The 26,008-nt window shown below is 44.7% G+C and overlaps 1 protein-coding gene across 28 annotated transcripts in view; it reads right to left on the bottom strand.

The window, feature by feature from the left end:
- Mast4 (microtubule associated serine/threonine kinase family member 4) overlaps window positions 1-26,008 on the bottom strand; it is a 591,901-nt gene that overhangs the window by 148,261 nt on the left and 417,632 nt on the right. For 2 of the 28 annotated variants that reach the window (XM_008760705.4, XM_008760704.4), the window contains exon 1: window positions 19,298-25,751. The exons of 24 other annotated variants lie outside the window; for them this stretch is intronic. In XM_008760705.4, coding sequence (XP_008758927.1) covers window positions 19,298-19,389 — 92 coding nt within the window. In that variant the 5' untranslated portion in view covers window positions 19,390-25,751. Of the gene's footprint in view, window positions 1-8,063; window positions 8,188-8,293; window positions 9,061-19,297; window positions 25,752-26,008 lie in introns of those variants that run through there. 2 more of the 28 variants (XM_063281128.1, XM_063281127.1) reach the window with 2 other exon arrangements.

Genomic DNA, 26,008 nt, shown 5'->3' on the forward strand with positions numbered 1-26,008 from the left:
TCAAACCAGCGGGGGGAGGGGGGGGATGGTGGGGCGGGGGTATGGGAGTGGGGACTAAGTGTTTCCCAAGGTCTCAGCATGGGGGCTCTTTCTTCTCTCACACACACAAATCAGATCAACTGAAGAGAGAACTGCAGCAGACATCAGACCAACAGCTCCAAGCTTTGATAAAAGCAGACCTTGGGACGGCCATTAATGGCAATTTCCATTTAGTAATGTTTCATATTTGAACACTGAATGTGTTGAGGGAGAAAAACAGATTAAAAATCCGTATGCAGTTGCTTTATTGAAATACTGACAGCAGCTTGAGAAAAGTTCGGAGCAGCAGTGAAACTCCAGGGGGCTTGGCCCCTAAGACAATATCCTTTATGGGACACCTTGCCTTTGCTAACCGCATCCCTCTGTCGGCCCCTAAGACAGTATCCTTTATCCTTGCCTTTTCTAGCCACTTCCCTCTACTACTCAAGTTCTCCAAGAGGAATTTACATTTTATAGATGGGCTCCATCCTGAAGCATATGCAGTGCTCATTCCAGCCTTGAATTTGGCGACGACAGACCGTCCCACTGTCACTTTTTACTTGAGAAAATATGGGACACCAGACTGCTAACCTAGCAATAGTGTAGCACTGCGAGATGAGAACCACAAACTTGGAAGCGCCTCAAGTAGACATATAAACGCCTTGGCGTTAAGTATTAAGATTCATAAACATGTTCAACGTCACTTTGGCCTAGAAATCTCTATTCTGGGAATTCATCCTAAGGAAAGAGCCCAAAGACAGAAAAAAGCAATGCCCGAGAATGGTCACTGAGGGGTGCTTTCCGTCAATAAAGCTTTATTAAGTGTCCGTCACATGCCAGCCACTTCACTGGCATAAGGATGGCGCCTCAAGACACCATTGCGCCATTGTGCTGGGATCAGCGCTAACCAGAAACCGATCTCCCAGAGGCACAGGTACTCTGTGAGAAGGTGTCGGAAGGCAGTAACGACGCTGGGTGGGGGGAGACTCGGCAAAATGTAAGGCCACGGTCTCATCACGTCTTCAGAGTATTTTAAAGCACAGGTTCGTGTTAAAATCCTGAACAGAGATCATCAGTGAGATGGCTGGGTGGGTAAAGGCACTTGCTTTCAAGCACGATGCCCTGTCTGATCCCTGGGACCTACGTGATGGAGGGAAAGCACAAACTCTCACAAATCACTGCCTTTTTTTTCTTTTCTTTCTCTTTCTTTTTCTTGTTTGTTTTTGTTTTGTTTTGACATAGGTCTCACTGTGTGACTCTGCTTGGCCTGGAACTTACTTTGTAGACCAGACTGGTCTTAAACTAGTCAAAATCTACCTGCTTCTGAGTGCTGGGATTATAGTTGTATACCACAATGCCTGGCTACAAATTGTCCTCTAAGCCTCCACAAGCGCTCTGTTTGTTTCTAAAAACAAACTTATGCGCTCTCTCTCTCTCTCTCTCTCTCTCTCTCTCTCTCTCTGTCTCTCTCTGTGTGTATGTATATGTGTGTGTGTGTGTGTGTGTGTGTGTGTGTGTGTGTGTGTGTATTCATATGTGAGGGTGCATATGAAGGCCAGAAGACCCCAGGTGTCATTACTCTGGTGCAGTCAACTTTTTTTTTGTAGTTTGAGACAGGGTCTCTTACTAGAATGGAACTCAACAGGAGTCTACACTGGCTGTCTAGGGAGCTATATTTCCAAAATGTCCTCTAAATCATTAAAAATAAAATTATTATTATTAGTGTGTGTGCGTGTGTGTGCGTGCGTGTGTGTGTGTGTGTGTGTGTGTGTGTGTGTGTGTGGTACATGTGTAGAGTGTGTCACAGCATGCATATGGAGGCCGTAGAGCAGTGCTGTGGAGACTGAGTTTTCTCTCACCACCTTCAAGTGGTTTCCCGGGATTCACCTCAGGGTGCCGGGCTTTTGTGCCATGTACTTCTACCTACTTCTACCTACGTCAGCAGCTATTCCAAGCCCAGCTTGCTTCAAGTCTAACCGCCCTACACAGTCCCAAGTGCCTCGTCTCTCCAGTGTTTCACAGGGGAGGTTGTCATCAGTCACAGACTCTCTTCTAGCACATTCCTCCACGATCTCTTTCCAGTCTGGGGTTTTCTACTAGACACGAGAGTGTCCCTAATTAAATCTGCTGAGGAATTTGGACTCTCGCTTTGCTTAAAAGGCAAAACAAAATAAGCACAGGAAAAATCCTTATTGTTCCTCTGAGGATGTTTCCTTTTAAATGTCTCCACGTCGCTTCGCTTCAGGAGCTCCGTTGTTAACGCCACACGAAGTCTTTTGTGAAATATGGCCTCTGCGATGTCTAAGGACTAGAGTGTGTTTACAAATGGGGAAATCTCAGTGTTTAGGGGGTGGGCTTAAAAGCCCTTGAAGGAAGATTAGATACACTAAGTCATCTATAAAGAGGAATAATCCCAATTAAATTGGATATGTTGCAATCTGCCCTACCCGCCTGCACTTAAACCCGGATTAGCAAAACCTCTACTCCTATGGCAAGCATGGCGCCCAGTTCAAGTCAACACATGCTACCGGTAGTGTAGGGGAGCCACGGAGAAGCCTCCTTTGGCAGGCTCTGTCCTGTGTAGTCGTGGTGGCTCAGGCTCTGTTCCAGAAACGTGTTGGAGTTCCAAGAAGGTCTCTAGAGAAGGCCCTGCCTCGGCTTTCTTTCTTCTGAACTGAACGGCTAAAGAAAATGGAACTTACTGTAGAGGATGGGAAAAGGGAGAAATATTCATCTACTGAGCGCATCAATCTGCAAGGCATTCCCTAGGGGAACAGTGTGCTAAGGTTGCAGAAGAGGTCCACACTAAGTGCTTCCGGCATCATAGGCTGGAGTCTGTGCTAGAGCAGTTCAGTTCAGCTACAGGCCAAGGAAACACAGGGATCCCTAAGCAAATGACGGAAGCTGCATTCTAACAAACACGATCTCCAAACCACAGCACGCATGCAAGCTGGAGCTTGCCCGCTTCTGCCTAGAGGCTTTACAAATCTGTTTTATCTAAGGCCCAGAAAAAATGTTTTCCAGAGAGGTGAGGTGGCCTGCCAAGGTCGCATGCCTAAGACGATGCAGAGCCAGGTTCCAACAGGGTCTGTCCAAAAACAAGGCTTAAGTCTTTCTATCCAAAGAACGGGGACTCTTGTGCTGAATCCAGATGAAGAGGGGTCTGCTGAGTGGAAAAGATAGCAATTCTAAACCCTTCCCAGCTCACACCACAGCAAAGCCCACCTATCATGAAAGGGACACAGAGAGCCGATGTGTGTCGGTGGGATGGCTCAGCAGGCAAAGGGGCTCGCAGCAGAATCTGACCACCTGAGTTCAGTCACTGGAACCCACATGATAGAAGGAGCAGAATGACTCTGTAAACTATCCGCCAAACTCCACATCCGTCTCATGCCACACACGCCTGTATGAATGTGAGCATGTGTGTGTATACGCACTGTAAAGAAAGGCAAAAGAATAGAAAAGCACGGGTTGGAGAGATGGCTCAGCGGTTAAGAGCAGTGACTGCTCCTCCAGAGGTCCTAAGTTCAATTCCCAGCACCCACATGGTGGCTCACAACCATCTGTAATGGAATCCAATGTCCTCTTCTGGTATGTCTGAAGACAGCTACAGTGTACTCATATGTGTGTGTGTGTGTGTGTATCATTAAAAAAAAAAAATATATATATATATATATCTTTAAAAAGAGTATATAGATAAATATAGATATAGATAGTTGTAGATACAGATATAGATATTTTAAAAAAAGAAGAAAAAAGTAGGAAAAAAATGCAGAGGGACCGGGTGACGTAAAACTTTCCCCAAGTTTCTAGAATATTTGCTATTAAACTCTCATCTTATCTAGAATAGGCATCAAACTCTCTGTCATCCTGTGGCAGATTATGGCAAACCCAAAATGTGATCAGCATCTTGGAGTTTTAACATTCTCTAGAGTTTTGTAAAAACTCTCCCACTGACCGTCACATGTCCCAGGGAATGGCTCACGTCACAGTATAAGGAAGGGATGTGGCTGGCCCTGGCTGTTGGACTCTGATAGACTGGAGACAGGCAGAGGGACTGGACCATCATTACCCACTGCTCTCCACTGCCACTTAAGGGCAAAGAGAAACAGCTTCACAGTTTACTGCCTGGAATCCAAGGGAAAACAAACAGGCAGTAACCAGGAGTGAACCTTAGCCCCGCCCCACCCCCCCACACCTTCCGAGATTAAAGATTCTCTCTTTTCACCTTGGTTGTACTATGGAAGCCCGAAGACAAGGTTCAAGTCTGTCTTTGTCGCTTGCTTCGCTAGCTAAACATTAATTTTCTGATCTTACAGTGAGAGAGGGATGTCAGAACTCTATCTTCTTGGCGGGTTCATTTTTAAAGTAAAATGCAATACTCTCAAATTAAAAAAAAAAAAGTAATTTCGTGCATCAACTTAATGCCCATAAATTTTAAAATATAACATGGATTTACTAGTTCAAGAGAAGTTTTCATGATAAAAATTACTCTCCTTCAAAAAAAAAAAACTAGAAAATAGCATTTACAGTTGCATAATTTATTTCTGAAAATTAAATGATTTTTTTTTTCACGAAGGATGAGATAGGGTGTGGGGTGGGGGAAGGAATACATGCAGCAGATGGAGTCATTGTTCCCCCCATGAAGAAAAGACATTTTTACACCTTACAAAAATATACTAATTGGCCTACCACCTGGCAAGCCTGCTAACACACATAAGGGATAAAGCCGAGATCTTGAAATTTGACATTTATGCTGGTTGGGGAGGTGGCAGTTAGGATTGGAGTTAACATTAGAAGTCCTAAGAGAGTGTTTCATGAGACCCAATCGCGAGATAAAAAGAATAGGACCTAAGATGTGAGAGCTTCTAAGGTGACAGCTAGCATCCTCGCCTGCTCCCTCAGCAAGGCTAGATACCAAGACGGCTGAGGACAGCCCCAGGACTCTAGCATCTTCCCCCTTCTCCTCCCTCTTTTCCCTCCCTCCCCTTCCTCCCTCCCTATCACCTGCTTTGCTTTGGTTTAGTTAGGGTTTTCAGCACTTGGGGTTGAACCCAGGCTTTCGCACACACCAGGTCAATAGTACCAACGAGCTTTACTCTTGGCCGTATTTCGATGCTTTAGTTCAATCAAGCTGGTTTTGAACTCACTCTGTGGCCCACACAGGCAATGAGTCTCCCAGTGCCTGGGATTATACGAGTGGCCACCAAGCCTGGCTCTCACAGACTTTCTTGTATACTACAACTATCTCTCAACTCTTCTATAAACCTAACTGCTGTAAATATGGGTGTTTTAAAAGAATCTCAAAGGAGAAGAGCAGACCATACAACAGGAGGTGGAGTAAGATATTTGCTTTGTGATACGTGTATGTATTTATGCAGGTAGTCACAGAGAAAAACAAAACCTGCATAGATTTTAACAGTGGTTTTATCGGAGCATCCACGACTTTCCTCTTTAGGGTCATTTTTTTATCTGCCCCACTCTTTGTCAAGTGCAGACGTCAGGTTAACACTTAAATGCCATATAAAGCTTCCCTAGACGTCAGACACAATAAAACACTGGAAAGACTTGGTTGGTTCCAAAGCAAGTAAGGCACCTCAAGTTCTTCCTTTGTAAGATGCTTGTTTTCTTCATTCTTCCTTATTCAAAAACTCCAGGCTTTCTTCTGGGCCTCAGAACTTGCCAACACCTACATGGTCTATGTTTTGAAATCTAGGCGTGTACATTCACACACACACACACACACACACACACACACACACACACACAATGTAAGTAAAATTTCTCCCCATGATCCTGTTTCCATCCCCCAAAACAACCTCAAATCACTTCTAACTATTTCCTGCTTGCCAAATTGGTTATCTGTAGGCTTCTAGTAACTTCGTCTATGTGGCATAAAAGGGGCTATTACATACTAAGTCGAACACAGATCCATAAGCTCACGCGTCTTATAAATACCTCACTAGTATGCATACTCCTGCCACTTCATTTGACATTATCAACCATGTAAGAGCAACCGTATTTTCCCATGAAAATTAAGTTTAAAATGGATGATAAATGTAGCCGGGTGCCCTGGATGAGATTCTGAAAAGTGGAGTAAAAGGTAACGCCATAGGTAAAGAGCAAACTTGGCCATCTATAAAGTATCTGTATTTATCAACATGATTTCAGAACAAAACAAGACACACTCTGTTGTCTGGACCTGCTTTCTCTACAGCAAGTTAATTCCAGCATTAGCCCCTTAGGTGAGGTCAACCTGAAGCAGTCTTGTTCTTGGGTCAGTAGTCATGGAAACACCCTTATCAGTTAAAAAGTACTTCCCAAAGGAAGACTGATCTTCTACTGTCTTTAGAAAGGGGCAGTAATTCCTTAGAAAGGGCTCAAATGTTATACCACAGGAATCCGAGAGGCAGCCAGTAAAGGGTTTCTGTTGCTCTAGAGAATCCTGGACACAGGATTCATGTCTTCTGCATGTTGCAGACTATTTATAGTTTATCCTGAAGGCATTGGTTCACCCATTTCAGAGCAGTCACTCCTTAGATCTTAGTGATTTTCCTCTGAGGGAAAGATGTATTTAAGGGAGTGGCATCAACCAGGGCCCTCAAGAAATTAGTTCGCTACAATCAAATGAAATCACCGGATTTTTACAGAGAAAAGAAGCTTCCAAAGAATTCATTTCTAAAAACCTCCTAAATGGTATTCTCCTGGTACTGCCAGGTAGGATGCAAGATCTTCACCTGTTCTAGGCTGTGAACCACATGCTCCCTCCTATCAGATTTGAGATCTGTGCCTAGCACCCACGCTCAAGTGAATGCACTTCAGGCCGCTAGAATAGAGGCCAATCTCAGGAGAAATTAGCCTGGCTGCAGTGGAGTGTCCCTCATTCAGAGGGCTGTAAAGCAGCACCTGCTCAGAGTTCCAGCCTAAGTAAAGCTTCACTTGAAATTCACAAGCCCACTCAGACGCCATTATAAACCACGATGCTTTAAGATGAGGAAATTACAGGAGCATACATATACGATTTCCACTAATGGGAAAGAGAAGCAGCAGGTGGCGATTTTAAAACAAAGTAAAACCCACTTCTGTTTTTTCACTCTGGCCCCTCAGACAGCAGGTGGCATTTCTATGGCAAAGATCAAAATTATCGGCACTAACAAGACTACTGCTAGAGCCTACTTCCACAGGAATTGGGCTAGCAAAGTTCCCATCTGGACTCACTACTAAATTCTGGCAAAGACTTGGGAAACCACTGCATTTCTCTGAGTCCCCACTTGTCATATGTGTCACGCTATAATAATGTCACCTTTAGAGCACCATTGTGAGGATTTAGTGCAATTCATATCAGATTCCCTCAACAGATACTCTCCCTACCCCCATCCCCTGCTGAGGCTGGTAGATCTCATCTGCTGGTTACTGTATGCTACTGTAATTACTTGCCAATGTCGCTTTATAACCCCACTGAACTGGGCTACTTAATTAAAAGGACCATGCCACACATTATCTTTGTTTCCCAGATGCTTACCATAGCCCTGGGCCCATAAAAGGTACTGGGTGAGGACTGGGGACAGAGACGGAAAAACTGTGGCAACCCGGCAAGCCCTGGACCCCATCCGCGGAAGTCAAATAGTGCAATCAGGTTATTGGGTTATCAGGTTTCAGAGAGGTGATTCAGGCTCATCTGCAATCTCCCAGAGCAGTAAAAGGGTCACACAGAGATGTGTGACTCATAAGTCATCCCCTCCAAGTATTTTTAACTGTAATTAACTTCCCATGTTTCCGAGGTAACCCCCACCCCCTCCCAGGCCAGCTTGGCTTCTCGATCTTCTGGCTCAGTTTATAAACATTTGGCTTCTCTTCGGAGCTTGTAAAAGCAGCACAAGGCGTTACCTAGCCTCAGGATTGGAGCTCCCACCCTCCTTAATGCAATTCCTATTACATCTTTCGAACCTCGCCTGTGACTAGGAGACAAACAGAACAAAGAAACAACAAATCCAAAAGCACTTTAGTCTAACGGCTTTAACTTAGCGTCTAAGTTGCATACACACCTGGGACTTCCCCTCGAAGTCCATACATGCTGGGCCATGAATACCCTCCAACCATATTAGTTTCTCTATTAAATAGATTTGAAATCAAACCTGTGAAGTGGCTGAAGGAACAGCTACAAGCCACTGCCTGCTGGACACACCTATAAGAATGGAAGGTTTGCAAAGCAGAGCTGTTTCTTCAGCGCCCAGCTGAGCATGTCACTCACAAGGGAACTAAAAGACTGGCTTACAACAGGGCTCCCAGCTCTCTGGAACAATGGGTCATGACGAGCTTCCTTCGTGCCAAAGTAAGTGTTCAGAAGTGATTTCTGCTCACTGAAAGAAAGTGCAAAGGGCACATATATTTACTCTGGCTTAGATTCAAAACTTCTGAATATCTCTTGGTGCCAAGAGTCAGAACCATGTTCCCTCATGGATTCCCAACCTGGGTCCTGTCTGACTAATCTGAATAGATTCTAGGGATGTGGGGAAAATGTGGACTCGCACTAACGTGTAATAAGTAAAATACTCGTCTAGTAACCCATAGTTTATCCCAAGTGTGATTTGGAATGGTAGACTAGTGTTTAAGGAAGAATTTCCCAAACTGCTTATAGAGAGTTCCTGTAAGAAGGCATCACGTGATAACCAATCCTCACAAGTCAAAGAGCCAGAAAGCCTGTGCAGTAGGAGTTAGAGTCAAAGTCGTCAGATCGAAGACGGAAGGAAGCAGTTCTCCAACCTCACTAAGAAAGTACCACAGGACTGGCAGGATGACTTAGTGGGTAAAAGCACCGGAGATCTTCCTTCCGTCCCTGGGACACACAAGTTGGAAGGAGAGAAGGGACTTCTGCAAGTTGTCCTCTGAGATGTCCACTCACAAATATATACACACAGGTACACATGCACACGTGTGCGCGCCACACACACATACACACACATACATACACACATATATATACATATACACACATATACACACATACACACACATACGTACACACACATACGTACACACACATACACACATACTTATACATACACACACATATACACACATACACACACATACGTACACATACACATATATACATATACATGCACACACATATACACATATACACACACATACACACACATACATACACACACATATACACACATACACATACATGCACACACACACATACACACACATACACACACATACATACACACATACACACACATACACACATACATATACATACACACACATACACACATACACACACATACGTACACACACACATACACACATACATATACATACACACACATACACACATACACACACATACATGCACACACATACATACACACACATACACATACACACACATACACACACATACATACACACACACATACACACACACACACACATCACGTATACTTGCACATTCATGGATGCCCATGTACTAAACTAATACATTAATTAAAAAAAAAAAAAAGAAAGAAAAGCAACACCGTTTTCTTAGCTTAAAAAAAAAAAATCCTTGATTTCGAAGGCTAATTTACGCAACTGACATGCACTGAGACGTAATGCTGCACAGTACTAATGTGGCAACCGGCGCATACAAGAGCCAGGACCTAAACATCTGACCACAGACAGGAAGCCCCAAAACACACAGGGGATTATGATTCATAAGCACCCGCACTTCTTTCACAGAATCTACCCTAAGAACGTCTATCCAAAGCAGTCTGGACTTCCGCACTGGCCCATCTGCTGCTCTGGCCACCCAGAGACAAAGAGCTAGCTCCCATTCAGGGAACTGCCATGTATGCGAAATGTAAATTGAACCATTTGTTCAATTTTCGGAGGCAGGTGACATGCAGATGACTTGCCACCTGCCTGCCCTCTGGAACAAACCAGTCTGGGCTGAATGAGTGCTCCGTTTATGTGGATGGGCACTGGGGTGAAGGGCAGTAGGTAACTAACAGATCCTGAGATGCAAAAAGTCCAACGGACTCTATCTACCATTAAGTAAGGTGATGGATGTCTGCTTCAGGCAACCTATTTGGAAAATGCTTTTGACTTTTGCATCCGAAATCTAGAATTTAGCCAAGTAAAAGGAATACTTTTTACAGGAATTCTCTCCAGGGCCAAGATCAACAAGCCCTCAACCTCAGACTTAGGAAACAACATTACATAATAGCCACTTAATGCCTATTGTTTTACAGTACAAAGAGTTCATTTGGCATTTCCTAGAGAGCTTTATTCATTTGGTAGCTTTTCCCAGGACAGACATACTCGCTTCACCCCAGGCCTTCATGAATCTGTAAAAGAAAACATTTAATGACTGTAATTTCCAATGTAGAGACATCTAGCAATGCTGTATTGCAAGACACACAGGTTGAATGTGAAGGGGGCATATATGTTTTTAGGTAAGCTGGCTTTTAGGTACAGTGGCTTCCTTCAGATTTAGCAGCCAACGAGTTGGGCAGTGTGTAAGTAATCCTCCAAGGGTGACTCTTAAGGAGGTGACACAGTCAATTCTGAGACACAGAGATGAGCTGTAACATTCAAAAGTAGAACGAAACATGGCCAATCAAGCATCTATAATACTCATCGTGAAAAAAAAAAAAATGGGCCAGCTGAGCCTACAATCATAGGGGATGATCTCAGCAAGATCCCAAATAGGATCCATTGGGTGGCTCTCTCCACCCAGGCTGGGAATCCAGTTCATTATTCTAAAGGACGCTAGCATGTTAGAAACTTTCCAGACCTGTGGGGAGCTGGTTCTCAGCTCCGAGGAGGTTGAGATGTTATATGTTGAGATCTGCATTTTGCCTTCAATTATAGTGAACAAATGACACTAGCCTAACAAAACCAGGGTCGCTGATAAATTGAAAACCGGAATAGGCACAGAATGGAAAAATTCCCCAGGGTTCTATAATAAAGCAGCCAACAGGGTGCTTAAGAAAGGAGATAAACATTAACGATCACCCATTCTCAGCAATCCATTTTACCTTCCAGTACTGTCCAAAGCCTGAAGTCTGTACAAAGTTCCTTTTTTTCTTTAAGACACAACAATATGACTTCAGTTTGGTATCAGTGTAATCACCTTCTCTAATAAGCACGCCCAACAGCTAAAACCCCCTCAGGTCCTGCTATTCTATAACAGATTTAAGGTCAACATTTTAAAAATATTACAGTCAAGTTCTTGATGGAACTCCCTAATTTCCAGGCAGAGAGAGGAGAGAGAAAACAGAAAGCATCAGAACTATGAAAAATTAACAGCCCATGTGAACTTTTATTTAGAGATTTCTCTAGTTACAAAGTATACCCATGTGTCATGAAACTATTGTGACTATTAATATATAGCCAACTTCTAGTGATAGAGAGTGATGGCTTCCAATGTACAGCATCCATCCACTTTCATCCCCATGGCCCCAGGCCCTTTTTTAAATATCTTGGCTCTCCTCCTTAACTTTCAAAGAGATTATTCAGTTACCATGATGTCACACTCAAATGACTAGATGACATCTAGTAAAGATAAGTAGTCAGGTTAAAATAAAATACCTTCGTGTGTGCTCACATTAGAGTTGGGTGTGCACCGGACCATGTGGAGGAGGGTCCAGTCTGAATCTTTCCAAGGGAAGAGCTACTTTTATTCTAACCAACACACAGAAGACTGCCCACAGAGCTGTGCAGCCCCGGCCCAATCCCAAACCTTCTTCCTCTACAGACCATCTCCCAGCAGGGACTGAGGATTTCCTGATACCAGTATCCCATCAGCTTCTTAAGCCTCTATCGCAAAGCCTAGGACTCCCTTGCTTTAAAAGATATTATTTGAACTCCTGAAACGAATAGACATTTGTAAAGAAAACCAAGCAGAGCCTTGAAAGATTAGCACCTTCTATTCCACTGTCGACCTTCCCATATCTTACCACCCTGTCCCAGTACCCTGAACGTTAAAACAGCCAGAGAAGCACAAACTCGCTGCCCAGTTACAAGATGAAGGCCTCGCACCTCCCCTCAAAGCACATGTTTCACATCCTCACCGTTTATTTTCAGTGCATTTTTTTTGAAACCTACTTTTTTTCGCTTTATATATTCCTCCTCCGCTAGTATGGTACACCTAAGCATTCCAGGGCACCACTGACAATTTGGGAGCTCCTGTTCTGAGCCAGGCTTGCCTTGAACTCAGAGAAATCCACCCGCCTCTGTCTCCTGATTGCTGGGATCTGGTCAACCTTAAGGGGGGAACTGCAGGGTCTGTCAGAACTCCCCATCCTAGGTATAAAGCCAGGCTCTCAGCAGACAGCAGTGAAAGCCATAAATGCCAAAATCTTGGAGTAGAGCCCTCTCTTCCCTGGATGGAATATTCAGGAAAAGGCTGGGGGGGGGGGGCGGGGGAGAGCTCTACAAGGCAGCTTCAGGGCACATTCGCCAAGCTGGAGCTGACTGGATAAGAGGATGACAGGGCGAGTCCTGAAGCAATAGGTGAGGTACAGTGGAGAACATGAAGACAGGAGAGGGATGAAAGGAAGCAGTTATGAAACAGGCCTGGGCAAGGCCAGGAGTGGGAGGAAATGGCTCAGGGACTCAGGGAGGGGCCTAGCCTGCAGGTCAGGTGTGGAGAGGCAAGGAGGAACAACACGTGGGGCCCGGTTTCAGCCACCTGTGGAAACAGCTGCAGAGAACAGGACCACTGCCAGGGCTCAGAAGGGAGCTCACAGACTCAGGCCCACTAAGGTCTGGGCTTTAGGTGGGTGTACACGCGTGTCTGGCGACAGAGTCTCGCTACTTAGCCCTGGCTAGCTTGAAAGTTACCACATAGACCAAACTGGCCTTGAAATTGCAGCAATCCTCCTGCCTCTGACATTATAGGTGTAGGCTGCCACACCCAGATGAGTCAAGGCTTTAAAGTGAAACCCCAGCAGCGAGCTCAGAGGGGAGGGGAGGCGAGGTTCACAGGCTGCGGGAGGAACTTGAACTTTCAGGGAGGATGTGAAAAGGAAACTTCTGCCCCTGCCAATTCTGGCGATGAAGCAGCCACGGGGTGAGCAACGGTGAGTAAGGGGATGTGATTCAGGAGCGAGGCTCCTGGGCTGCCTGAACGTATAAGGCTTGGCACCGTGATGCACGACCACTGACTGGATTTAGCTGCCCACAGAAAGTGGTCACCACCCAATCTGCACTCCCTTGCTTCAGTCCATCCCTTCTGGTCAAATGCCTCCTCAGAGGATCATGGGACAGCTGTCGGTGCTGGGGGCACTGATGACCTCCCAACTGTGTGAGCCAGGGACAGCACACCCACACACAGGTCACCCTTCACTCTTTGGGGACTTTCCCCCTTGGAAGTCATCTCTGCCCACTCCTCCAAGAGACTCTGCTTCTCCTCCAGACTAATTTACACCTCCCATGGTATAATGATGATTTCCAGGCCAATGCCCTATACCTAAATTCAACTTCCTGTCTGGGAACTTTCTCTTTGTCCTTCCTTCCTCGAGAGCCTTTGATGTCCCCAGACAGTGGCCCCCAAAGGTTTCCCATAGTCTTCAGTCTCCCTTTAAATATTACCTTCTCAAAAGACCTGCCCCTAGCCACATAATTTAAAGCGGTCCCCACTCCACGCCCACAAGGTGACTCGCTCTCCCTCCTGTGCTCTTGCTTACAGCTGTGGGAACACTGACCTCAATTTGGCAATGGGCTTTTCTAGATCTCTGTTTACTGGGGAGGCTGACACACTGTCTGACTTATTCACTACTGTATCCTTTGCCTCAGAGTTCATTCCTGAATGCAGGGATGAATTCCCTGTGGCCCTCTGAACATAACCAAAACTCCACAAATGTGGTTTTAACTGTCTGGGGAGGGATATGAGAAGCAACTCCAGGGATTGGGGATTTAGCTCAGCGGTAGAGCACTTGCCTAGCAAGCGCAAGGCCCTGGGTTCGGTCCCCAGCTCCGAAAAAAAAAAAAAAAAAGAAAAAAGAGAAGCAACTCCAGGTATACCCAACCCCTTCTTCCATTCCCCATGTTTGCAAGTTTGCTGACCACCACCAAGATGGCCCTCAAGCCAGTTCGGATCCTAGCAACTTCACAACCTTAACTTCTCTCCTAGGCAGTAGATCCTTTCTTTTAAACTTACAAAGTTTCAGCTCGGATAATGCAACAACGGTTTAATGACTGACTGGTGTGGAGATCTCACCCAGCTTCCAGGCCAAAGCTCCCCAGAGCCAGTCACCCCCTCTCCCCGACTGGATTAAGGACAGACTCCCTCAGCCACGCTGCTGACTACCCATCCCCATGTTGTAATGACAGTGGTGATGTCAACAGCTAAGATTTATTCAGAGTTTTTATTCACCGGTAATTGCATTAGGAAAATAAAGGACGCATTAGCCAAGCTGGAGCTGCTGAGAGATGAGAGCCTAGCAGGATGAGGAGCTTTGGTAAGGATGAATGGAAGGAGGAACGAAGCTCACACACATACTAATTCAATAAGTAACTTACTTACCCCTATTTCAAAGATGGAGATGCTTTCAAGAAAGCGAACTTGTCCAACACCACAGGCACCAGAATTAAACTCAACTACACTAAATTCAGATCCAGGTTCCTCCTCCTTGTGCCAGCAGCGTCCAGCTACAGTCTGGTGCTTTCTGCTCTGACAATGTGTGTAGTCTTTTCTGATCTCTGTGTGGCCACAGCCATTGAGCTTTCATTCACACCATTTCTACTCCCTTTGGGAAGGCACTATGCTCTCTGCGAAATAGCAATGTATGTTTCAGAACATCCTCAACTGGTGTGTGTGTGTGTGTGTGTGTGTGTGTGTGTGTGTGTGTGTGTGTGTGTGTGTATGTGTATGGTTTCTCTCCTGGCTCCCTGGATCCAAGTCTCTCCTCTGCGCTGAGCATGCTTGTGGCTTACTGCGCCTTGGAAATACTCCTCGGCTCTGGTTTACAAGGTTTTCCTGGCATGTTTTACAGAAGGCACACATGGGACTTTCAGCTTTGAGTCACCTACCCAGATACAAGCTAGGTACTTAAAAGATGTCGATTTAACTGGACTTTCGATAAAAGAGGTTACTGCAAATTTACCGACACGCTGAATGTTGGGGCAAAAGAAAAGTCTGTTTTCCACCTTTCTCATATATGCACGATCAAACAAACAAACAAATAGCCCTCACTGAGGGCTGGAGAGATGGCTCAGTGGTTTAGAGCCCTGACTGCTCTTCCAGAGGTCCTGAGTTCAAATCCCAACAACCATCTATAATGAGATCCAATTCCCTCTTCTGGTGTGTCTGAAGATACCACCAGTGTGTGTGTGTATATATGTGTATACACACACACACACACACACACACACACACATATATATATCTTAAGAAAAAAACAAACCTCACTGAACACTATGGATGTTTCTGAAGTTAACTGTTCATAAAGAGCCAGTATATTTTGTTAATTATGACAGTTAGAAAAGCCTTGCACGCACCTGTTGCTCAGAAAGACACTAAGAAATGTAAATTCACCAAATTGAGGGGAAAACAAACCGGTAGCAACAAAGTTTCTTTTATTTCTTGGTTCTTACAAGTTGGAGTCTCAAGAGGGAGAATTTGCTTGAAAGGATTAAGCAGAGTAGGAATTGGCATGGGTAAAAGTTTTGGTGATTTGGTGAGGAGGGGCAGCCACGCCAGTTTGGAGCCTACCATCACACCAAGGACAACACGGCAGACGAAAGTGAAAAACCAGGCACCGCCAGGCCTGCTGGAGCTGTGGTTTTCAACCTGCAGGCTGTAACCCCTTCACAGGGTCAAACGACCTTCTGACGGGTCCCATGTCATACACCCGCATATCGGATATGTGCATTATGGTTCACAACATAGCAAAATTACAGTTATGAAGTAGCAACAACATGGGAACTGTATTAAGGATCACGGCATTAGGAACATTGAGAACCACTCCTCTAGAGCCTCTCGAGTCAAGCAAAGGCCCATTCGGAAACTCAGCAGCAGATGACCCAGAGGTGGCTACAGGATACCTGACCTCCTCCTCCCCCAGTTCTTAATCGGATGGGAAGAGAAAATGCACAAAGACAGAGGTGCTGACAGATCCAGGCAGCTCCTTGCCATCCTGAGGGGATTCTCAATGAATGCTACAGCTGCCGGGCTATGAAGTTAGAGTTGCACCCTGAGTTCCATTCTGAGCTGAGATGCTGGGGAGAGCCTGTCTATGAAGATCAGATCTGTGTCTCCCAATGGAGATGGCCTTGAGAAAGTGGGGGAAGGCGAAAGGGGGTAAAAACAGCTCCACATGGACCCACCCAAGGGACTCTGAGCTGTAAGGCAAAGCGGTAACGAATCAAGTGTAGATCCAGGTAACTCATTCCTCCCATGTCTGAGCCATGTTTGTGATAATAAGGATTATGGTGCAATCCTAAAGATGTGTGTGTGGAAGCAAATCTGGGAGTCCCTTTCCCCAAGAGCTCCAGGAGTTATAGGCCAGGGAGGACTCCAAGTTAAAAGAGAACAACAGTTTCTGTGAGACAAGAAACTAATAAGCCAGTGCCATACTCGACCAGCAAGGCAACTGTGATGTTGGCTTGTACAGAGAGTGGCGGCATCTGTCACAACTACGTTTTTAAAGGTATAAGTTAGGAAGCACCCGGTCTTTCTCAGCACAGGAATAAAGAATTAGATCAATTAAGAGACATCTCTAAAGGGGAAGGCCACAGTGTAAGTGCAGACTTCCCATGTCAGCTGAAAGACACAGCTGAACTGCACATCCACATGCACACGCCCGGGGACAAGGGGCACTGCCCTTCAATATTCTAATCTATGCACGAGTCGAGCTCCCTGGAAACTCAAAATCCAAACGGCCAGAAAATCATAAACTTGGAGTACGTTCAAAAGTTTCAGGGTTTAGAGTAGTTTCCAATTGGAGATGTTCAATCGGTGAGGTCTGTGCACACATTCCAAACTCCAAAATACCGGAAATCAAAAGTATATTGTTCCTGAGCATTCTGAATCAGGGATATTAGTAAGCAGGGAGAAAGCTTGACCTGTTACTTAGCTAATACCTAGACGGATGGCTGGAAAAATGTCTGTGGGCAATTTCCAAACTCCACATTCCTAGAAAGGGGGAAGAAAGGCTTTTTTTTTTTTTTTTTTGCTTTCTTGAACTGAAGACAGGCACATGACTGGGAGGGAGCGGGGGGGGGGGGGGGGGGGGGGAGGGGGGAGAAAACAGTCGTCCTCAACTCTTCTCACCTAGGTTACATCAGACTTAATTGGAGTGACCAGGCTGGACCAGATGTTATCCTAAGTCAGGTCTGTCCAGCCTGAGAATTCCTTTAGACTCTTTCAAAAGGCCTAGCAACAGGTGGGCGGGGATCAGGAAAAAAGGTTCCACCCGCTTTTCAGGACCAGACACACAGGTAAGGGCAGGGCCTCCTTATCTCTCCAAGAACTGGCTCCAGGTTAGGGGAGAGTTGTGCCACAGCCAGAACTGCCCCGCTGGGCAATAGCAAATGCTTTAATCAAAACAAGCAGATGAGAACCTTAGTATTTAGCATGGCAAGACACGATGGCCCATTCATAGAGACCCTGTATTTCTCCCCAACTTTATGTGTTATGTTGAAAACTTGGGATTGTGGAGGACACAGTGTGAAGATGGCCAACACTAAGAGACTAAGAGATTATCTGAACACAATTATATCTCGAAGCAAGAAAAGCAGCAGCATGCCTTGATGAATCCTATAAGATTCAGGAGACATCAGCACTGTTCAAATTACAATAATAATATGATTTTAAAGCCTTCCAAGTCTCTCTCTCTCTCTCTCTCTCTCTCTCTCTCTCTCTCTCTCACACACACACACACACACACACACACACGCCTGCCTTGGGAACTTGTGATCTGTGGATGTACATATATTAAGGAGCACCCTAAAGTGAAAGAAAAAGGTAAGCAAAAGAAAAATGGCCAAGTTTTTGAAAGTGCTTCCCATTTGCATCTGCACTACACATAGCCGCAGGTATCGCTCCACAGGAAGAACCATTTTCTCTAAACAGCAGAGCACAGAGATTACAAAGTTCCAAATCTGATAGTCCGTGTCCTGTTTATGTGACTGGGCTGCTTCAAGCATGTTCCCATGTGCACGCCACGCCAAATTTTGATTTAAAAAACAAGCAAACAAACAAGAATCTGTACTTATATAGTATGGAGGGCGTAGCTCTCTAAAACCACACTAATGTCACTTTTTGTTTTGGACAGAAGTGGGATGAGACATGCCTCCTTCCAATCACGGCTCGCTCCAGCTGTCTGCAAATGCATCCTGACCTCGCTCTCACTTGGAACGTCAACCCTACCTCAACTCTCAACAAACTGTATCCCACCACATCGATTCTGTCATATATATATATATATATATATATATATATATATATATATATATATATATATACACATATATATATGTATATATATTATACATACATACACACACTACATATATTACATATACATACGTAATATGTTATATTACACGTACATATATAAGATCACATATATCACACACATATAATATGTTATATGTCGCATATATTACATACAAGTATAATATGTTATCTAATTACACACACGCACACAACACACACATATAATATATATACATATGTGTGTGTATATATATACATATATATATATATATATATATATATATATATATGAAAGACTGGCTTTATATCCGTAATAAATGTCAACCAAACGATAAAAAGTCAAAATGTCAAAGTTGTACAGATCTTTAAAAGCAATCACTGTGAAATAGGCTTACTTGGGTTATGGCTGCAACACAGATTCACATCTTATGATTGGTAGGTGGAATATCTAACATAGGGGGAGCCTCTGGAAGGCTCTGTAAGGAATGGAAGGCTCTGTAAGGAATGCCAGTAGGCCCAGGTCCAGGTGAATGAAATGATAAAAATACAAGTATTTAAATGGACAGAGACAAAGAGCCCCTCTGCAAGGCAGGGGCGCAAGGCAATGTCTGAACATCTACACTGCAAAAGAATTCTGAGCCGCGCACTCATGGAACCCCCGGGAAACCCCACCAAGGAGAGGAACAACAGAAACAGAGACCACCCCCCACCCCCCGCAAGGCACAAACTTTTCAAACTGCCACCAACAAACAAAATACAAGATGCAAAGGAACTCCGGCAGCCCCCAGCCTCTGGTACAGAGAACACTCCCTGCTCCAGGGGAAGATCCCGCGTTTTTACCTTTGTGTGCGCCGAAGTCTGTTCCCACTCCTCAAATGAGGCAAAGTAAAGTTTGAGAGCACAGTCCAGAAATTGGGGTCAGACATATCCATTTCTTTCTTTCTTCAATTCACTGTGAGTTCAAGGCCATGGGATCAAAACGGAGATGGGGAGAAATAAAAATAAAGGAAAAAAATCCCAATTATCTGCTCACTCCCTCCAGAGAAAACGTGCGGTGAACTGTGGTCTCGGGAACAACTCAGAGCCTGACTGAGAATTGCCCGTCCCGTGCTGGCCTTTAATTAATGCACAGCCATCTGAAAGGTTCAGGAAACTTACTTCCTCTTGTGTTTGCCCTCTCCTAGGAAGCCTTGGCCAGCTATAAACAGTAATTACAAGAGTTTAGCCTGCGTTCGGCTCAAAATGCTGTCTCCGTGTGATTCAGTCCAAGGTACTTTGTCATCTGTTTGGCAGATACCATTTGCAGCTCCTGGAGGGGTGGGGTGGTAGGAGGAGGACTATTTTAAGTCTATGGTTCCGGGAGGCTGTTGCTTATCAGCAAACCCATTCACATCCGAACATGCCCAGTGCGAAGCAGCTTCCTTTTAGCGTCTACATACAAGGAAAAGAATTTGAACGCAAAAGCTGCTCCTGCCCTCCCCTTCTGGGGGGGAAAAAACCAACACCATGGAAACTTGAAAGCACTTTTAGAAAATTGACCTATGGGAGGACTTGAATCTGACACCTTTCTGTAGGATCCAGTTGGAAGGCGGGTGGCTGGGCTCTGGCTCAGCCCCCAAGCTGGGCCTCCAGGGGGAAAAGAGAGCGCCCCGGTGTACTCTGCCCCGGAGCAGGCGCAGGGCTGGAGCATCCTCGCAGCTCCCCCCATCACAGAGCCTGAAATGGATCGGTCCCTCAAAAATAAATAAATAAGTCCAGCTGCTGCACCGGAACACTAGTGTGTGCTGTGCACACCTGAAAGCTTGGGTGATTCACCATAGGATGAGGCACAATTGTGGAGCTCAGAGGGAAGTCCCTGATGACTCCAGAGGTGACGCTACCTGTTGTCTGGGAGAAGCATGCTCACGCCAAGCCACCACACTTACAACAACAACAAAAAAACAAAAAAACAAAAAAACAAAAAAAAAAAACCCTCAATGACACAAAATACACGAGTTTATATCCATTTGATGGGTGACTACCGTGCACACCTGTTTGGCCTCACGGATTCGAAAGACGTCAATTATCACCTATGACATGCAAATATACTACTTGGCACTGATTTAGCAACGTGAATTCCTTTCCCTCCCAGTATGTTAAGAGTTTGAAGGAAAGGAACACAGGAAAAGGGTGAATCTGATTGTTACTCATTTCGGGGGGAGGAGGCGCTGGGGGGAGGGGAGCATGGTATTTAAATAACTTCCCAAACCGCAAATGTTTGTTCAAAAGTATATAAAGAAAAAAAAAAAAGAATTTAAGTCAGTACATTTAATTTAATATTAGATCACATATTATTAAGTTTTGTGATCCACAGAAATATTTTCTCACCCAAAGACTCCCAAAGGGTTTGACAATCCCATTTTTTCTAGAGTCTCCTCAGATCTTTGAGAATCACAAAAATAAAAGAAAATGCATAGAATCCACCCAATTTTACACAGGAGAAACTGGGGCCTTGAGCAAGAAGTGACACAAACAAACAAATACCCTGCGACATTTTCTAAGATCCTAAAAGCTTTGGTTGGCTGTCTTTGCCCTCTCAGTACCATCCCCCGTGCCTGCTTTTCGGCTTTTTAATGTTTTGAGGTACAGCTACCCTTCCCCATCGATAGCTTCAAGCATACTAAGACTAAAAACATATAAAAATATATAAATGCTATGTTGGTGCACACAGAGAAGGCTGAGAGGAACCACCGCCTGGGTTCTAGGACAATCTGCTCTGCATAGCAAGACCCTGGCTCAAGAACACAAAACCAAAGAAATAATACCACCACCAAACCCTGCGAATAAAACTGTGTGACTAGTGAACAGGTGTGGGCTCTTTTCTTGTTCGTATTTCTAAAACAATGTTATATACCATCTATTTCCTCAGGATACACGTTTTATATTGAACATTACCTAGAGATGGTTTTACCATACATGGGAGGACACATAGAGTTCACATGCACATAACCTGTATTATAAAAAATTGGTTAACATCTTTAAATGTTCTTTATTTTGGGTGTATGCGCATACTAGTTCGTCTTTATGTGCCCCATGGGCACACAGGTACCCTCTAGTGGCCAAAGGAAGTCATCCTGTCTCCTGAAACTGAGATTATAGACAGTTGTGAACCACTAAATGTGGGTGCTGGGAACTCAATCTGCAAGAGCAGTAAGTGTTCTACACTGCTGAGCCATCTCTCCAGCCCCATTTACAGGAGGCTTGAACATCACTGGTCTCTGGGATCATTTGAGATCCCAGGATGTGGACGTGTACGTCATGGATACCCAGAGGTGACTGGCTACTCTAAGTGGTGTAAAGTGCATTCTAAAAAGTGTAAAGAAACCCGTGCTGTAGTTGAGTTTCTCTCTAGTGACACTATAGCCTGGGCCATTCTTTGGTTTTGAGGCTTTCTTGTACTTTGGAAAATGTCTGGCAACATCCCAGACTCCACTGGATAGCAGAGGTGCCCATCAAAAATGCCTGCAGGCACTACCAATGACTTTTTGCTGGCAGTCACTGTTTTAAATAATGTCTCCCTCTGAGAAAGGTGTCATATTGTCTTTGATTCTGGCCTCAACACTTAATCTAACCTTAAGCCAGTCACTTAATCTCTGCTTATTTTCCCTAATTGTAACATAGATCCATAACAGAACCAAACTCTGGGAGTTGGCATACAAAAATGAGAATGAGATGACCCATCTAAAACCCCTCCATGTAATGTCTGTGGTGAGTCAGTGCAACAACATGAAGAATCTAAGGGAACATTTCACTCAATGATGTAATCCTGGACTGAAGGGCATTCCAGAATGTTCTGTACCCTCCATTGCCCTGAGAAGTAGGTCTCCCCAGATAGCAGCCACATGGCATTTACTTGGCTATTTTCTGCTGCCTTCCCTGTGAGACTGTGAGTTTCTCAAGGTGAAGGCCAGATTATATTGATCTCTGTATTTCCAGAACCAAATAGTCCCAGACTTACACGGCCATTTTTAGAGATGCTTTTTGTATAGAAAGTTCTACTATCCAAGTGTCTACTCTGTCTCCTATGATACAGAAAATTGACCAGTATGAAGAGATCTCTCACAGAACCCTGAACTCTCAATATTCCTATAGCAATGTTATAAAATTCTGAAGACTTTCTCTTACCACTCTTTGTCACCAAGAGATGCAAGGATTTTTGCAGTACAAACATCTCTTCGGCCCTAGCACGACTTCGGGAAATATCACAGGCGAACACAAGGAGAACTCCCCTTTGAGTGCCATCTCTACATTCCAGACAAACCAAAGATTCTCTGAGCTTGCTGATGAAGAGGGGCACCATAGGCTGCCAGAGAAGAGCAATCAAGGTTTCGAGAGTGGATTGAAATTATGCTTGAAAAATCGTGAATTCGGGTATCTTTCTGCTGAAAGCAGAGAACATTTGAGGGATAAGAAATAGCTGACCACGAATATTAAAGAAAGACTGTATGAAACTAGGTTTGCATCCACAGAAAGAAAAGGTGGAGGAAGGGGAGTCAGGTTTCCAAGAGGAGTTCTTAGTCACAAGTTGGGAGGATATACACAGGCTGAGAATTCAGCTCTAAACAGGTTTAAATAAGACCTGATGTCTTTACTTCCCAACTCTCCTATTCTCCATAACCTTTCTATAAAGTTCATTTTGTTGGCGTTGCCTACGAACATGGCAACAACTAAAATGGGTACATTGATATAATGGAAGCTTTATTTTTAAAAGATTTATTTATTATATATAACTACACTGTAGCTGTCTTCAGACACACCAGAAGGGGACATCGGATCCCATTAAAGATGGTTGTGAGCCACCATGTGGTTTCTGGGAACTGAACGCAGGACCTCTGGAAGGGCAGTTAGTGCTCTTAACCGCTGGCCCACAGCTTTGTTTTTCCTCTTCACTGCCTCTGCTTTCCACTTTGAGGGATTCCTGAAACTCTCAGATACTAGTAGCTATTGTTAAAGATTTAAAAATTACGTATATCAAAGTATGAATGTGCATCTATGTGTGCAGGCACTGAAAGAGTCCAGAGGAGGGGCCCGGGAGAACGAGGATCTGAAGTCACAAATCACTGTGAGCAACCTGACATGGGTGCTGGAAATCAAATTCTAGTCCTCTGCAAGAGTAGTCCATGCTCTTAAGTCCTGCCCGCCATCTCTCTGGACCCAAACGCCGGTCAAGTTTAACCAAATATATTTCATCATTTTCACGAAAAGGGTGTGGGAAAATTCGGATTTAGCTGAAAACGTAAGACTAGGTAAAGTACCCACACAGCTAGCTAACACAGAGCAAGCACTTGAGAGATTCCCACACTCACTGATGATAGGAGTGGGCGTGACACTCAAGTGTAACCTGTCTTCTAACCTGTATGACTTGATTTAGTAACCTATGATTCAGGAGACAAGGCAGTCGGTAAACACAGGATTGAATTTGTCAGAATTACTGACATTTTCCTACAGACAAAGTAATGATATGGATGGAAGAGGAAGCATGGTTGAGTTGCAGCTGCCAAAACGCTGCTGAACTAAGAAGGAGCTGAGCCTTCGAAGTCCTGAAGAGCATGGTTGGTCTCGGCCCATACATGAACACTCAGCAAGGTTTTCTACTCATTGGACAACCACCAAGCCAGTACGGCGGTGGGTGCAGTCTGGGACCCAGACTTCTCATTCATTCATCAAAATGTCACTAACAGCCACTGCTTTTCCAAGGAAGGGAAAATGAGATGGGGAAATAAGCCTGTCATCCTATTGGGAGGCCAGCTCTGGAAGAAATGGATAGGAAGTAGAAGGCCTAATCCTTCATAATTCATTTTCCTCATACATTTTTTACAGACTTTTTACTCTCCCTCCAGATGCCCCATGCCCAAGCAGAACAGTATTAAAAAGTATCTGTGGACTCCTTTGTGTGTAGTACATAGAGATTAATTTTCCTGGGCCTAGGTGTTAGGACCAGGGGGCTTTCAAGAATCCTTGTCTGTGTATCTATATCCATGGAGGACACTGAGTTTTCCGTGAAGACTACCTGATCCTGACCTAGTGGCGATTCTGATATAAACTCTATTGACTCATTTCTATCCCTGCGTTCAGCTCCTAAACATGACTATTGCTTGAACTATGGCTGTTCACATAGGTAAGTCCATTAGCTCAGGCTTCTAAATGCCCTGCTGAACTTAAGGGAGGAGGTCTGATATGCACAGTGACTTTTCTAAGTGAGGAAGCCCCCCCACACACACACAATAGAATTGAAACAAGATCAAAATACAAAAATGTAGAAAAATATATAAAGAAAGGATGCTATACACAGGAAGGGAAAAAAAAGAACACGATGAACAGCTGGAAGATGGAGACTCTCTTTGTGTTATTAAACAAGTGGGTGCTTACAATGTTCAACTGTAAGAAAGATACATGAACTGGGAGGGTTAATGAACTGGTTAGGGATACATCTGAATGCTGAAACCCATGGCAGACAACGATCAGGTTGTATCACCCTAGGAAAAGTGGGGGAAAAAATAAAGTATCATAAATCCAGATGCAGAGTCCTAAAGTTATTGGAAAAAACAAATAGTCAATTTCTCTTCCCAATAGACAATCAGAGAGCTGTATAATCCTCATGGTTGGCATGAAGAATATGTTCTAAACGGTGGCAGGACAGAATGCAGAGGAGATGAAATGGGGAAAGAGTGTCATGTGTCCCACAGGCAGTCTGACCTTAGGACAGCAGAAGATCGGAAAGGTAGCAGACAGTCAGTAACCTCAATGAATCTAAGAGAAGAGAATGGGCAGATAGGGGAATGAGGACTTTTCTATCCCAAAGTAGCCTCTTGACACGTGTGACAGATCAAGATGGTGGGTTAGGCCTGGGGAGCAGGCAGGGAAGCACTTCTAGGAAGGAAACCCCTGCAATTCTCTGCTGTGTCAATCAGAGGACGGGCCTGTGAAAAAGACCTCAACTGAGGTGGATAGAGCGTCCTCTGCCCCCAAGAGGACAACGGGGCATGCTCCCAGAAAAGGACTTAGGAGGAGGCTCCTGGGAGATCCATAGCTGAGAGGTGTAGTGATCTGAATGAGAATGGCCTCCAGAGGCTCTTATAGTTGAACAGTTGGTACCCTGTTGGGAGAACTGAGTGGGAAGGATTAGGAAGCATGGCCTTGCTGGAGGATGTGTCACTGGGGTCAAGCTTAAAGGTTCCAAGAGCCCTCTTCTGTCTCTAGCTTGTAGATCAGATATAAGTTCTCACTGCTGTTCCAATAAAATTTGCCTGCCTGCCTGCTGCCTGCCTGCCTGCTGCCTGCCTGCCTTCCTGCCTTCCTGCCTTCCTGCCTTCCTGCTTTCCTGCCTTCCTGCCTGCCTGCCTTCCTGCCTGCCTGCCTGCCTGCCTGCCTGCCTGCCTGCCTGCCTGCCTGCCTGCCTGCTGCCCTGCTGTCTTAGTCAGGGTTTCTATTGCTGCACAAAATATAACCAAGAAGCAAGTTGGGGAAGAGAGGGTTTATTTTGCTTAAATTTCCACATTACTGTTCATCACC

This window comes from Rattus norvegicus, chromosome 2 (genome assembly GCF_036323735.1).
Source record: "Rattus norvegicus strain BN/NHsdMcwi chromosome 2, GRCr8, whole genome shotgun sequence".
In the NCBI taxonomy this organism is placed as follows: domain Eukaryota; kingdom Metazoa; phylum Chordata; class Mammalia; order Rodentia; family Muridae; genus Rattus; species Rattus norvegicus.